General features: G+C 44.5%; 1 protein-coding gene across 7 annotated transcripts in view; it reads right to left on the bottom strand.

Moving 5' to 3' along the window:
• WDFY2 (WD repeat and FYVE domain containing 2) overlaps nt 1-15,255 on the bottom strand; it is a 73,167-nt gene that overhangs the window by 15,724 nt on the left and 42,188 nt on the right. For all 7 annotated transcript variants that reach the window (XR_015705087.1, XR_015705086.1, XR_015705089.1 and 4 more), the window contains exons 4-7: nt 12,167-12,221; nt 4,782-4,932; nt 3,033-3,145; nt 1,974-2,100 (exon numbers count right to left, since the gene is read on the bottom strand). Coding sequence is in view for 1 of the 7 variants with exons in the window: in XM_009463070.2 (XP_009461345.1) it covers nt 1,974-2,100; nt 3,033-3,145; nt 4,782-4,932; nt 12,167-12,221 (446 nt within the window). In the remaining 6 variants the exon portion in view is untranslated. The remainder of the gene's footprint in view (nt 1-1,973; nt 2,101-3,032; nt 3,146-4,781; nt 4,933-12,166; nt 12,222-15,255) is intronic.

Below are 15,255 nucleotides of genomic sequence, written 5' to 3'. Positions count from 1 at the left end.
TACAATAAAGCAGTATAAAGCACTTGTTTGCCCATATGTTTCCTTCCCCTCCCTCACTGTACATGACATCCATTTGATGCAAATCAGTCTTTGCTGCCCAGCTGGGACCAGAACCAGAGTGTTGCTCATCTGGGCAGCATCCACAAAAGCAAAGACCTGTTCTGATAACTGCTTTTGGTGCTCCTGAGATGGGAGGTGCCAACAGCACTGGTAAGCCTGAACAGAGCTACAGCTCCAGGCCTGTCTGAAGGCACATCTGGATGCATAAATGCAGCCCCGGTAAGGCACCTTCTTGTCACAAAGTCAGTAACAACTTTGTTTTTGTAAATCTCTGCAACACCTAGGAATGAAGCACTGAGGAACTACTGAAGATTTTCTTTTAGCACTAACAAGCATAGAGAGTTTCAAAAATAATATAGGAATCACTAAATTGTTCCTAAGCCTTCCCAAGGTAAGGTGGAAGATTTAGGTGCTTTTGCTTCTTCTTTTAAGGAAAAAGCAACACAGGAGAACTAATGCAGTTTAAACCCCCAAAGCTGTGCTCATTCTTTCATAAAAGAAAGAAAACCAGGACTCATCTCAAGCTATTTACAACCTGGGAAACAAAGACTGTACAACACTGTTATGGAAAAAACAAGATTAAGAATAATGAGTAACTGGGCATACAGCAACTGGAACTATCCCATAACATTTGGTTTTCTTTGCTACCACCACTGGTCTCATCTACCCAAAGGACTTCCATGCTAATGCATTTGCTTGTGCAAATGCTCCTTCAGAGGGGAATGCATTTACGGGTCAGTTTGGTACAGCACAGCCTGCCTTCACAGCGCTCACCTGCCGATGCCAGTGGCATCATCGGGTGAAGTGTTTCTTAGTCCCTGTTGTCCTTATGACCAGCTCCCTATACTGTACAGTACCAACCAACAGCCATGCCACAGATCTAGCTAAAGATGTCCCTGCTTATTGCAGAGAGGTTGGACTAGATGACCTTTAAAGGTCCCTTCCAACCCAAACTATTCTATAATTCCATGATTAAAATCCAGAGGCTAACTTTGTATTAGGAGAATTAATTTTCACAGCAACGTACCTAGCAGTGGTGCATTAGCAAGCACCACTGGTAGGCTACGAGGGTGATCTGGGAATTTCAGCAAGAACTCTGCAGTGCTCTGAAATCCCAGTGGCATCCAAATCGCTCAGCAGAGTGCAGCATCACTGAAAAGAAACGATGAATATGTAAGAAACTGTTAGACCAAAACCACCATGGGACTTTGCCTCTCCAGACCTGAGCCTGGCATGCAAGTTCCACATATATGCACTCCCAAAACACTGAAACAAACTTGTTGCTTTGCCAGTGTTAAAAGGCTAGGAGGTCATTGCAACTAGAGCCATTCTGATCTCTACTCAACGTCCAGCACAGGCCTACTCTTCTTCAAAGATTTATACTATGCTACACAAATGTGAGGTCTGTACGTGCAGAGATGAAGCTTCTTTGCATTGAGGAGATGGTGAAGGCCCCTGTGGGTAAAGCACATTACTTAGAATTCAGGCTATGGGTAAAGTGGCACAGAAAAAGTTTGCATGGAGGAAAAAGGGACTAATTGTCCAAGCCTGATGCTCCCTCTAGGGGAAGGAAAGACATTTACACCTAAAAAGCGAGAATTCCTCTGCAGCTGTTCTCATTTGAGGATGCTCCTCTTTCCAACAAAGGTGCAAGCTCTGGCATAACACGTTCAGGACTACAGATATTGTGCTTTCCTTCACCACCCTTTGCAAGACTCTCAAACCAGCCTGTGGGCCCAACGCTGAAAAGCTTACTATAAGCAACTTATTCCAGTTGCATGTGGACCACAGGGAGTCACACATACAAGCTTGAGGCATGTGAAGACTGTAACCTTTGGGCTGTTTGTTTCCAGATGTGGCTTCTGCCTTTAGTTTCTCTCCCATAAAAGCAGGAGGAAGGGCTTTGAACGTACTTATGTCCTTGCAGCTCGATGGCTGTTCCTTTTCTTCCTCCAATATCCCACATTATAATGGAATGATCAGAACTGCCCGAGAATAAAACTCGCTGTATTGGGTCCCAACAGAGAGCAGTGACACCACCTGAAAAAGGAGATGCACACAACAGTTATTTCATTACAGAAAGTGGAATACAGGAATGTAGCTAAATATATATATATATAAAGCTACAACAAAAAATATGGAGAAATTCTGATTAAAATGCAGGTTTCTTTAGCAAAGGCCATGCAGCCACTGTGCTTGCCAGTTGAAAACTAACAGCCTAGAAAACCTACTGAAGCCCCAACCTGCTCTTCTGTGGGAAAAAGGCTCCGCTGCCACTCGCATGGATGAATCCACTGAGCAGTAAAGCGTGGTAGGATGGTCACGGTGTGACTACACAGCTTTTCATCTCCATCAGTCCAGGAGACAGAATTTATTACAAAAGAGAAGTGTGGAATATAATGGGCATCTTCACAGTATCCTAGCAGGAGGATTGAACTACCTCGTGCTACCTTGTGATTGAGCTATTACAATTCAATCAGAGAGGAGGGATACGGAGAGAAAACGCTGAGCAATGACCACCATTTTTTATGTTAGACGGCGGATCACATCCCAGGGTTGCTGTTTTTAAAGTTGATGGGGCACAAGTCCCAGCAGTGAAACAAGCAGTTAGTGCCTCCAAGATGTGCCTACTCCGCTTGGGCAAAAGTATCTACCAATATGGGTCTTTCCTTGAGGAGCATCCTTTTTCCCCCCCAGAGTTACCACAACTCATTCTGCTCTCACTCTGCTGTAATTAGCAGCTACTGATTGTGGCATTTTCTGCCATAGAAGTTTTCTGATCAGAAGTCTGATTGCTCTCATTTTTACCAATAAAGAATAAACTTCCCTGAGCTGTAGTGAGAGTTTAAGGTCTATCTCCCTTCCATGCTATATACTGACACAAGCCATTCAAGTGTTTCATGGGAGAGTCAAACCACCATGATGCTGAGCACAGATGAAAAACCAAATTGGGTCTCCTCTTGAGGCCTTACCTGTGTGTCCCTTAAATGTCGTAACAAGGCTGCAGGACTCTTGCTCTAGTTTGAGTATGGTCACTTGACCAGAATGATCACCAACAAACACGTGCCGGGTTTCCACATCAAATCTGATGGATAAATGCTGAGGAAAATACATTGCTTATAAAACCTTTGCATTCCTTTCATGACTTGTTAATTCTTTTAACACAAGTATACTGCAACCTCATGAACAGTGTTCCAGTCTCAAGGAGGTATTTCAGAGTGTACTTTTAGGCATCAAGCTCATACCTGTATCATATTAATAATGCAGTCTCCCCGAGTAAACCAAAGAGTGAGAAAAAATGTGACTATTCCAGAGGATGCAATTTGTGTTTTTATTATGAAAGGCGTTTAAAATAGCCCTTCACCATGAACAGAGGAGTCATCTCCCCAGGCTCTCTAACTTAGGTGCTACAGTTGGATGGTGTCCACTCTCTCCTCCCCTTCCCAAAATTGTATAAAATAACTATTACTAGTTTTCTGCTTCTTCATTACAGTTAAGTTTACAAATACAATGAAAGGATATTGTTTCACGTCGTATTTGGGGAAGTGTCAGCTACATCAGTTGCATCACACATCATATTCTAAACTGAATAAAATCTGGACCCATTCAACCACCTACTGGAACCAGCTATCTGGACAGATTTTGACCTCTTCATCCAATTTAATTCCACATTCAGAGTCCATACTAGATATTTAAGGAGCACTGATTTTGTGCACAGACGACATTGCGGGGAAAAAAACCACATTCCTGGTTCTGTCAAGCTTTTTGCAATATTTGTCAACGATTCTCCCTTCCTCTGCCCTCCACCAGCATGATGACACAAATTAAAGCATCCTCCAAAATTTCGAATCGCTCGAAATGGTCCGTTCTCTAGAGAGATTTAGGAAATACAGGACAAATTCCTGTGTTACGCTCTCAAAAGTATTTATCATTTAATTAAAAATTAAGTTCAGTCTTTATGCCATTTAGATTGGCTGAATGACCAGATGATATAAAGCAAGTCCATGTTCAGACAGTAATTTTTGAGTCAGTCTCACTTCCCATGAGCTAGCAAAACACACATCATCTATACCACGTACACTATGGAGCACTAAAAGTCTGTTTATGCTAACCCCTGGTTTCAGCCTAAGAGCTCATACTTTTCCACTTCCCTTTTCATTTGCAATAAAGCTGAATTAATATTTCTTTTATTGTCAGGCAGCTGGGGCAGCTCTAGGTGAATAAGCCACTTGAGTACCATTTCTGGAGCCATCTACTCTTTAGTTAACCCAAATTCCCAATATATAGCAGGCTGTTCCAGAGTGAAGGAGAAGTACTCATTATTTTATATTAAAGTAATTTAAATTTTACCATACATACACACAGGCACAGTGACCTGATCACTGACCTACTTTGCTACCGTTAATTCTTAGAAGAAAGCGTGCGCTGCATGTTTAAATGAAGACTCTGTCCATACTTATTACAACAGCAGACCACAATAGGTTGCAGATCGCCCATTGTTTTGCTCAAGAATGCTTAGACCTAAATATGCCACCATGCATTAAGGAGACAAAGCAAGGAGAACAGACAGGTTTTAAAATTGGCTTAAAATAATGGTTTGTCTCACAAAGCACTGAACCTATACAGGGCACAAAATTTGGAGGGCAACTAGAAAAATAAAACAAGGAAGCTGTTTAAGTCCCAAAGAGCAGAAATAAACCTGAGAGCTCAGTAAAGGATACTGCAGGCCACAGGCCCCTGCGCTGGTGCGGTACCCTCCCAGCCGCTGTCCGCTCTCCGAACAGTGCCACGTGAAGTGTTTGTCTTGTCCGGTGCTTAAAACCCACTCCATCTCCAGGACAAACAGAATCATCATGACCCTGCTTTGATGAGCTGAAAATTAAGCAGACAAACATATAATTGCACTGCAGAGAAAAAACGGGGGCAGAAGACCACTGCAAATACAACTGCACCCAATTCCTCTACTCCCTACTCACCCGTTCACCCTTCCTTACAGAAGAAACTGGTGTTTAATAATCCCGTTGACACAAGCTACCATGCAAGCTTGTAAGGTCCCTGCTCTGCATGTTCAGTGTTTGCATGAGAAAGAGCAGAAGCAAGACTTAATTCCTTCCATGCCTATTGCAGCCATTTATCTTCTACAGTAACACAAGTCTTCCTTCCATCATTGTATCATCACCAACAAAGCTGCCATTGTAGAAAGCACTCTGGGCTCTACTTAAACCTCTTTTGAGCTGGTTTTATGACAGCAGTGCAGATGCCCGTGCTGCCGCTCCTCCCGCTGTGAGATCTGGTGGATCTGGGCTGCAGATTGTGGCACCCCAGCAGAACAATGAATTACAGCACAGGCACAACCCTGCACCAAAGGGAAGTTTTAGCATTGCATGTAAACCAGCTAAAAAGGAAACTGGAATAAAATTAAAAAAAAAAAAACAAACCAAAACAAACAACTAAAAAGATCACAGCTGGGCAAGACGAATAAAACAGCTGAAAGAATAAATTTCTACTGCTACCTAAATAAAGCCATCACAAGCTTTTCATTAAAGCAAGGGAACCCAGGCTTGTACAGATGGTTTTTGTATGAATGACCAGTGGGCTTGGTTGTGAAAGCGCTGATTGAGCCGACTTTTTAATAAAACAAGTGGCTGGAAAGACATGCAGAATTATTCCCAGCTGTAACTTAGCAGCGAATGCCATACTCCTCAATCCACAGTCCTACTGGTTTATTACTGTTCTGAGACCTGGCAACATGTGTCGCAGAAACCAGGCTGCTTGTATTTGTTTGTGTAAAAGCTGACATACTGGAAAGATTAAATATCTTCAGAAGCTTAAAAACCACCCCAAAACCTCTGTTTGAAATGCAGAGAAGTTCCTCAGAACAGTCTGAGAAGATTGCTGCCTGCCCTATACAAATATACAGCACAGACGAGGGCTGTGTTCAAACCCTATAAGGGGAACTAGTTGCAGCAAAGAATAGGAGGCTTGCACAAGCCAGCATCTGCCCCTGATCCACACCGCTTTATAGACCCAGTTTCCCCGATGCATTGACACAAGTTGCCATAACTGTGATTGGCAGCTAGAGTAGTTTACAGCATCAAACTTGAACTGTGCCCAGATGCTTTCACCCTCGCCCATAGAAGAGCTCAGATTCTGGCTCTCGTTTCTACACACTTCTAATCTCCAGGTCTGTAATCAGGATAGAGGGATGGGGACCACCCAGGAGTCACCTGAGCTCTTTTAAACAGATCTCTCTTCTCTCCACTCTCCAGATTGCTTCTCTGGGAAGAAATTCAGTGACCCCATGGGTGACTAATCCTTGTCTTTACCCATCTATTGGTCTCCCTGGGAACACCTGCACTAGCTGGTGGAGCAGTGCACTGCAGAAAGGGCCACGATGGGATGTATGCTGCTGCAAGCACCTGATGGGCTTGTATATGTGTCCCGGGTGCCTGTGTGCACCAGCAGTGCCGTAGACAGACCCACGGACTTCCACAGGATGTGCAAAGTTGGCTGAGATCAGGCTGTTCAAGGCCTGTCCAAGGATGGTTTCTCAGCATGTGGCAACTGCTACTGCTAGTGTCAGCTTCCCATGGTTTGAACTGGCCGTGGGGATAGCTGGCATGACCCAATTCTCCTAAATCTCCTCCTGTCTCCTCCTAAAACTTCTAAAAGGCAGGGCTTGTACCTTCTGCTAGAACTACTGCCTGTGGACGGTGAGGCAGCTCTCTCTGGCAAGTAAGGAGTAGACATTAAAGAAATACGTACATGCCAAGAGGTGGAAGGGGTGTATGTGACAGCTTTGCTTATCCTCCCTCCCCAAAAAGAGCTTTCAGTTCAGCACTCTGTTGCCCACCTGCAAGTGCTGCACTATTAGCTGGTGCCACCACACACACGCTGATGGCAGAAATATCCGAACCAAGTGAAAGAGCACAGTGGAGGTCATCTTAAGTAAGGGAGGAAAGAGAGGACAGATGCATGTAGACAGTCACTTGTAATTTAGAGGGAATTTGACCCATGTAAGACTGAAAGAAGCAAAATTCCAGAAGGTTGGAAGATGGTAGTAGAGCAAGGAAGAGGTCTGGGCCTTAACAAAAAGCCTGTCCTTTATCCACGGAAGGTTCGATCACCATTTAAGTGCAGAAAAAACAGTAGAGCAAACACTTCCAAAGCTGCTCACTGCAACAATAGCAGGATGGAGCAGCAGGGATGGAAGGTGAATGTGGTCACAGTACAGACAAAGCCACAGCAAGCACCAGGCAAGAGCAGATCTGTGTAAGCCAGCATGAGAAGAGAGCCCATGTGCAGAAGGTTGAGAAACAGCAGACATGAGAAGGGAGTAGGTCCATCTGCAGCAGGAGGGTAGGAGGGAGCAGGAGAGCTGCACTCCTGCTATGAGAAAGCAGCAGTGGGCACTGTGCAAAGAGCAGCTTGGAGAGAGGATGGAAGGGCTCTGCCTAGACAAAAGCAGCTGCAGCCAGGAGGTGGAGACCGAGACATCAGCAGCCAGAGTGCAGGGGAAAGGAAGGTCTGCGCTGTGTGTAAAGACAAAGGTCTGAGAAGCACAGCCAGTGCAGGGCCGTGCACAGTGCAGGGCAAGAGGTTGTGCTGGGTGAGAGGGAGAGTTACAACAGTGAAAAGCAGCAGCAAACACCAAAAGGGAGGTGGAAGTCAGCAGTAAGAAAGAAAGGCTTAGCATGTGCAAGAAAAGCACAAGAGAAGAGGCTGTGCATAGGGGAAAGCATAACTAAGAACGTGGCATGAGCTGGCCTGTAAGTAAGGAGGCAGGGGGACATCCCCAAAATGGGCAGGCTGTAGAAAGCATGGGGCAGAAGCAGTTCTACAAATCCTGCTTGGCAGAACAAGCATGTGTTAAATAAATTTAAAAAAAATTAAAAAAGCAGGAACTGTTATATCATCCAGAGGGGGCACAGACTGGAAACGTGGCCCCTCGCAAGAAGGTGCAGTTGCAAGGAGCAGGGTGGGGAAGGCTGTGCAGAGCGGGATGCAGCAACAGCCATGCAGCAGGACCAGCCTGTGAGGGGCTGGAGGGGGCTGGCAGGGGCTGGAAGCCAGGGCTGCTGAGGGGAGGGAACGGTTTCTTCAACACTCGAAGAGCGTCCCAAATGGCACCGTTCAAATGCTTGCACCACCCCTCCTCGCACAACGGAAGGAATCAGTGCCTGTAGGAGGCCAATACCCTGTGACCCACCCCGGAGTCCTGACTAACACTGTGTCACATCCCCAATCTCTGTGTTTTGATACCTTTTGAGAAAGGGAAGATTTCACAGCTCCAGACACAGTGTCACAGCAAAACCTCCACAGAGCACGGCTGGCCACGTCTGCTGCCGGTGCTCGGCTGCCATAGGACACCGGACCTGGCCGCAGACCCCTGCCAAGACCAAAGCGCAGCCCGTGCATGTGCTGTCACCCTCTGTCACTAGCAGACCATTTGGCAGGCATATTCATGGCCTTTCAAGATGCAATTAGTGTCCTTTAATTACTACAGCAGCTTCAGCTACTTATAATAATACCTTGTTGTGCGACACGATCAATAGCCAGTCGCTGGGCAAGGTGCTACTTTTAAGAGCATTGCTGAACATCTACAAACAAAGCTAGCACAGGCAAAACCAGCCAGCATGGCTAAGCTAAAGCTCCTTGGTAGACTAAATAAAATTATTTACTCCCCCTAAAATATCTTTAAAGAATATAAAGGCCTTACTTGAAAACCAAACACCCAACACTTTTTAAAGTAAGGCCTCCATACCCAACAAGACTACATGGTCCTTTTTAATTATGTTTTTCCTTGCCCAAAGGCTTTGCTGAGATGCTTATGCCAACCCCTATACCTTGGCACAGCTATGTGAGGAAGGTTCACCTCTGTTGGATCATGACATGCCTACCCAAAGGACTAAGTGCCCCTTCCTTGCATACTCTCCCAGAGAGCATGGTGAACACAGGGCTCTTCCCACCTCGCTGTGTCCCAGCAGCACCGTTGGACTCTGGTCCCAGTGATGGCCCCAGTGAGCCCGGATCCAGTGCCCTGGATGGACGCAACTGTGAGGAGCACAGAAGTACCTCCTGGTGGATGGTCCAATGGAGCTGTAGGAGCCTGTGACTAACAGCAGCTCCCAGAGCATCTCAATTTTGTGATGCTTCCCCAGCACCCCAGACCTCCAGCATGGGTCCAGCTGAACCCAGGGAAGTGGTGGAGTGGGTGCTGCACTCCCCTACTAACAAACGGGGTGGGGAGCGGAGAATCAGGGAGCATGTCTCTATGGATGGAGGTGGTAGAAGCACTGTGGCTGCAGAGCAGCGGGCAGCCTCAGGTCATCAGTGCACTGCAAACAGCAGAGAATCTCTGCTTTGGTTTCTTCTCTCAGTCAAAAGCCTGCCTGCTAAAATTGCCCCTTGGGACTTTGGGTGACATTTTCCAGTGGAGCTGAGGCAACCCAAGATTGTCCCTGGGTTGCTGTAACTTCCTCTGTGCCATGTCATTGCTGGTTTGGACAGAGGAGCAGCCCAGAGGGGTTTGTGCAGCTCAATGTGGGCTGCTAGCATTGCTGGTAAGCTGGGCAGAGCGTGTCTTCATGCAGAAGCTCTCCTCCATCATCCCCATGTCCTGCCTGGCTGTGTTATGGCAGCTATTGACCACTGTTCCAGGGAAAGTTTCCTACTGAATCTGAACGGCCCTTAACGAGTCTTGTCCCTCCTGCAGCAATGAATTGGGACCTGTCTTTCGCCCTCTCTGGTCTCCATCTCCATTTGCAGCACTAACAGCAGCCCGGCTTTCCTAAGCCAGCAGTGGGGGGAGTAAAAAGAAAAAAAAAAAAAAAAAAAAAAAAAAAGGCATCTCCAACAGTACCTAAGGGCGCATTTTTCCAAAATCAAACTTTTGCCCATGTGGCTGGCAATGCGCAGAAAGAACACCAGCCCTAATGCTTCTTTAACCCTTGCACAGAAGGGATTACTATACAGACACCCCCACACACATGAATTTGGGGGATTCCAACAGCTGGGATCACCACACTTTCTTTCCACTCCCAAAACTAGGTCACTCGTGCACTGCCACTATTTTTTAAATTAGGGGGATGCAGTTTTCATCAGCTTAAACAAGGAAAAGACCAATCATCAAACTCTGGAAGTGAGGGAGGAAAACGGGGCAGGGGCTTCATGCCCCTGAGGGACACAGCATGCAGCGAGCGTTGCACAAAGTGGCTTAAGCACCTGAAGGCAGACACCATTCGCTGTCAGCAATCGCTGAGGTTTGGGCTAGAACTGAAATGATGCCTATTCTGGGCACAAGTATTGCTTCTCTTGCCCTAAAATAAGTCCACGGTTTTCAGATAAAACCTTCTAACACATCATCTGAGAGTCCTGGCACAAAATGACCAGAGCTGATCAAAAACCTTCCCACGCTGAGACAGGCAGTCTAGGAAGCAGGCGACTGTGGTTGGGACTGTGGTCAGTTATACTGCCTCTCTACTGATGTTAATGGACCCTCATTAGAGTCCTCTGTTGTCCGGCATTTGGGGGATGCCATCTGCAATCTTGGGGTCCTCCCACATGACAACCCATGGAGGTTCTCCATGGCATCTTCCTGTCCTAAGGCCTCCTCCAATGCTCTGCAGCAGCAGCACATCTGGCACACTGCAGCAGAAGGCCATGAGAACAGCCTTAATTTTTTAAATTTTATGAGGGGTGCTCCCCAGGCCTTGGGTGGGCTGCCACAGTCAACTGGCTATTCTGCCATACTGCCAAGATATACGTTCCCCCCTTCCAAAATGTTCAGCCTTTTCCCTGAAGAGCTCAACAAGAAAGGTGGTCACATGCATATGTTGTTCTGCACATGCAGAAGAAAAGACTTCAGCTCTTCCTAGGCTGTGATTAGCCTGCAAGATTGAATCCAAGCATGCGAACGGATGAGCTAATAACAAAGGGGGCTACAGAACAGTCAGTAGGACTCTTCAGTGCAACAACCCTTAAATATGAAACCTAGGTGTGTCAGACTTTGATGACTGCGGAGCAATCATAAATTCGGATACTAAAGACTTGTGCACTCAGACTGCAGCAATCTTATTTAAGATTCACATATATTTTATCATCACTGGATATTTTTCTTCAGTTTTTACAAGCTAAGAAAAAAATGCAGGCATTCTAGCTTAATTTTACAAACACACCAGGCATTCGTGAAAGAACTGAAGTAAAATGCTCAAAAGCTGACGCATGTTAGCCGTGCTCTGCAAAAATCAAGATTCTCTTCATAACTTAAAATCTGAATGTCACAAAGGGATCCCCAGAGCCTCCGTTTAGAGATTTAAATTATCCTCTCAACCTTTCAAGGTATAAAACTCAAAATATATGAGTAAATACATATTTTAAAATGTATGTGAGGCTATACAGAAACATAATGCGTAGCATATAATATGATATGATACCATATAATATACCACCTCTTAGTCTAACAGCAAAAGAGATACAAGAATAAATCATCACATGTGTTTGTTACTTTTATAAGAATACCTGTCCCAAGCGCAGTGAGGTTTGACAAGGATAAATAGCTAGGTTTCTTAAAACATCACATTAGTGAATACCAGAATATAATTAGAAAAGGTATGGATTAGCATTTCTTGACCTTTTACTATGACAGGTATTCACTGATAATCTTGAGATTACTGAAGTCCACAGTTATTGAAATATAACCAGACTAACTCCAAAAGCTACAGTCCTAAATGCCTCGGCCCTAAAAGATGGGTTAGTTTCCTAAATTGTTTTATTAGATACACTGGATTACTAAAGATTAAAAATTAATTAATTTATTCCCTAAATGTGGTCTGGATTTTGGACAGTTTGCTGTCTAGAATGATATTCCAAAGGAAAATTTAAAAGGAAAAACAGAACATGAAACAGCTCCTTAAAAGTCTTGTAATCTCAGAACACAGCACATTATTGATCTGTTGATAAAACCAGCATTTACATTAGTTAAAAAAAAAAAAAAACAAAAAATCAATCACTGTAAAGGAGACTTCTCTCCATTCACACTCCTTAAGAGAACATTAACAAAAATTAATGACAATACAAACCAATTAACAGGGATCATGGTTCTTACCCTGGTAACTTTTCACTAGTGTCATCTTGTTGTAATCTTCTGATAAAATGAATTCCTGAGGGAGGGGAAAGAAAAAACAAAGGAAACAGCGCTTAGAGATATAAAGTGTTTGAGAGTGTTTTCATTTGAATTCGTCACCAAGGTAAGCTCTCCCTTCTTTGCAACTACAGCCCTGTCTACACTTTTGCTGATTGTGAGTACCTCCATCTAAAAAAATAAATTATTTCACTTTTTAAAGCTGCCTAAGAAACAACATCACAAGTGCTTCTGAACAGAATCGTGGAGATAAAAGAGGAACTATTACAAAAGAAGTCAAAAAAAGCTAACAGAAATGGTTGGCTATGAGCTGAAGTACCACAAAATGAGAGACCTGAGATCTGGCACATAGCAAACACCTACTGCTCAGCACTGCCTGGGCAGAAACCTGTACGTGTACACAGCTGTGTGTGCACACGCGTGCATGTGTGTATACACATGTATCCATGTGTGTGCATACACTACACCCCAACCTGAACACTCAGGAAACTCAACATAAATATGTACGAGCCCCTTGAAGTTGCTCAGTCCGAACTAGGTACCAATAACTTATGATGGGAATACATTTCAGGTTTCTGTTCAAAAGTCTCTCAGTCTTTCAGACAAGTAGAAACCCAGACTTTCTTCCCCCTTGATTTTATCCCAATATGGGTTAATATTTATTCCGGTATCTCAGAAGCAGACTTTCTTGCTTTGCTACTTCTTCGTTGTGGCTAATAAGCGGTTGTGTGTGGGATGGAGGGTGGCTTAGCACAGGCTGTGGCTGCCTGGGGAGAGATGTGCTGTGACCCAGCTGGGCTCAATCCTGCGGCCAGGGAGGAGCACACCTATGGGGACTGCTCTGCAGTCCTGCTGCCTTGGTGCTGCTGTTTAACCGCCAATATGGCTTTTGCATGAGGAAATGACGAAAAGAGCAGCTAAAAGTCTGCATGGCAGCCTCAGCTTGTGGAAAAACTCCATGTGGTTAAACTGACTGAGCACCTGGGTGTCCCTGCTGCTGGTTTTGAAGAGGAGTGGTTGTTCAAAGCAGGGCTGGAGTGGCCACAACAAAACTCCTGCAACATCTCTCTGGAGGAAACACGCAGGCAAAGGGTAGGCTCTGTGGCCCCACTGCATGAATTAGCTTTCAAACTGCTGTCAGGTATCTACATGCGTACACCATGTACTCAGAGACTAAACACAAAGAAAAAACAAGGCGTGTAAAAAACCATCATATTAATAATTTATAGCAAACTACACAGGAACTCCCCGAGCTAATCTACCCTGGGGACAGAAGAAGTAAAACCTAACTAATTTAATCTGGAAATAGGGTGAAAATAAGAGAGGCATTATAAACACAAAGTAAGCTAAATTTTAAAGCTTACAGTTATGAAATATTCATGCCCAAGCACTGTCAAAAGCACTGTGCAACATGCAGGGGGAGAGGACTGGACTTCAGGAGCCTACAGACTACATTTAAGGCAAACCAAATGTTTAGTGCAAAAGAGCATGAAAAGACATTCTAACCACCCAAAAAGCTGGTGTTTACCCACAGTTTCCAAACCAGAATTAATAAAAAAGTCACTCTGCATTTTCTGTGGGGTCACTGTAGGTAATCTCCACAGCTTTCCAGCACCAGGATTACCTTAACACATCATATCTACTGCTTGGCACCATGGTGGAGAGGCTACAGTACTCATCTGTGGAACATCTACAGATCCCAGCTTCCAGGAAAACAACTGTGAGTGAGTTGAGGCAGCTATGTACTTTGCTGTTTCTAGGGTTCTGCTCATAACTTAGTTATAAATATATTCTCTTGAATTGCTCTACTTCATCTTCCTTTCCTTAGTCTGCTCCACCTCCCATTATCTTTCCCCTGGCAGCTGAGGACTACAGTAGGGAGTGTTATTTAAACAGCAGTAACAAATCAATTAAGTCAGCTGGATTTCTATACCAGGGTCACCTTAACTCTGCAAACCACAGAACGTTAAAAATCTGCTATACCTCCCTAGCTGCTTACAGGGGAAGTGGTTTTCATTAACCACTGCCTGAAGAATGCTAAACCACCACATGAAATGCTTTACTACAAAGCCTACTTGAAGCAAGACTCTTTGCTATGAATGCTGACTTTCTGCTGTCGTTACCTAAAGGGAAACGGCTTCAATGGCTGCAATACATGGTGGGAGAATATGTCTGCCTCTCCCACTAATTTGGCTGTCCTGGTACTGACCCCAGCTTTCACTGTGGTGGCACACAGGTACTGGTGACTTCAGGCAGGATGAAGAGCGTGGTTTGCGTTCTCATTTTTCTTTGCATTTTTCCCTTAATAAATTTGACATGGCCATTCTGTTCCGTGATCTGAACAGTCCTACAGTTTCAGTGTGAGACTGAAAAGGTTTTTGAGACTCCATTATAATACAGTGAATCAAACTCAACTGCAGTTCGTAAGGTTTACCCAAGTATTGATTAGCTCTGTATGCTTTAATACAAACCACAGCTATGTACTGTTAATATACCGCTCCATCCAAAAAGATAAACAAACACAGTACAAAATAAACATTTCCATTCACCTGAATACTGGATATAATTTTGTTGCCTTTTTTTCCTCCCTGAAGACTTCTTGCCTCTCATTTTCTCCTTTGAAAGCATATGATAATTTGTGATGCATTTTCTAATCTTTCTTCATGTCTTTTACTCCCTGCTCCCCTTGACACTATCACATGTTCTTTCACTGCACTCATTCCCCTCTCCCTCTCGAGGCCAAATGTATTAGTTGCGTCAATAGACAGGTATTTTAGCACAGGGCACCTTGCTCAAGAAATTCATGCCCTATTGCACATACATGGTGTCATCTGCACTACAAAAACACCGACTACATCTCTTTAACATTGTACCAGCATAAACTGTTTTTTTATCCTTCCATACGTAGATGTTTTGCTCCTTTCAGAGATGCTGACGCTCAGTTCTCATTAGGCAGCTTTTTGGCTCTTCTTAATGAGCTAGAACGGCTGGGGTCACCCACACAGCTCAGTCAGTGCTTGTTAACAGAACAGAGAAAGATTTCCAAGTCCTGT

This window comes from Nipponia nippon, unplaced genomic scaffold (assembly GCF_047370975.1).
Source record: "Nipponia nippon isolate SJK-2023a ecotype South Korea unplaced genomic scaffold, ASM4737097v1 scaffold_2, whole genome shotgun sequence".
Lineage (NCBI taxonomy): Eukaryota > Metazoa > Chordata > Aves > Pelecaniformes > Threskiornithidae > Nipponia > Nipponia nippon.
This window is presented reverse-complemented; position numbering and strand designations above follow the sequence as displayed.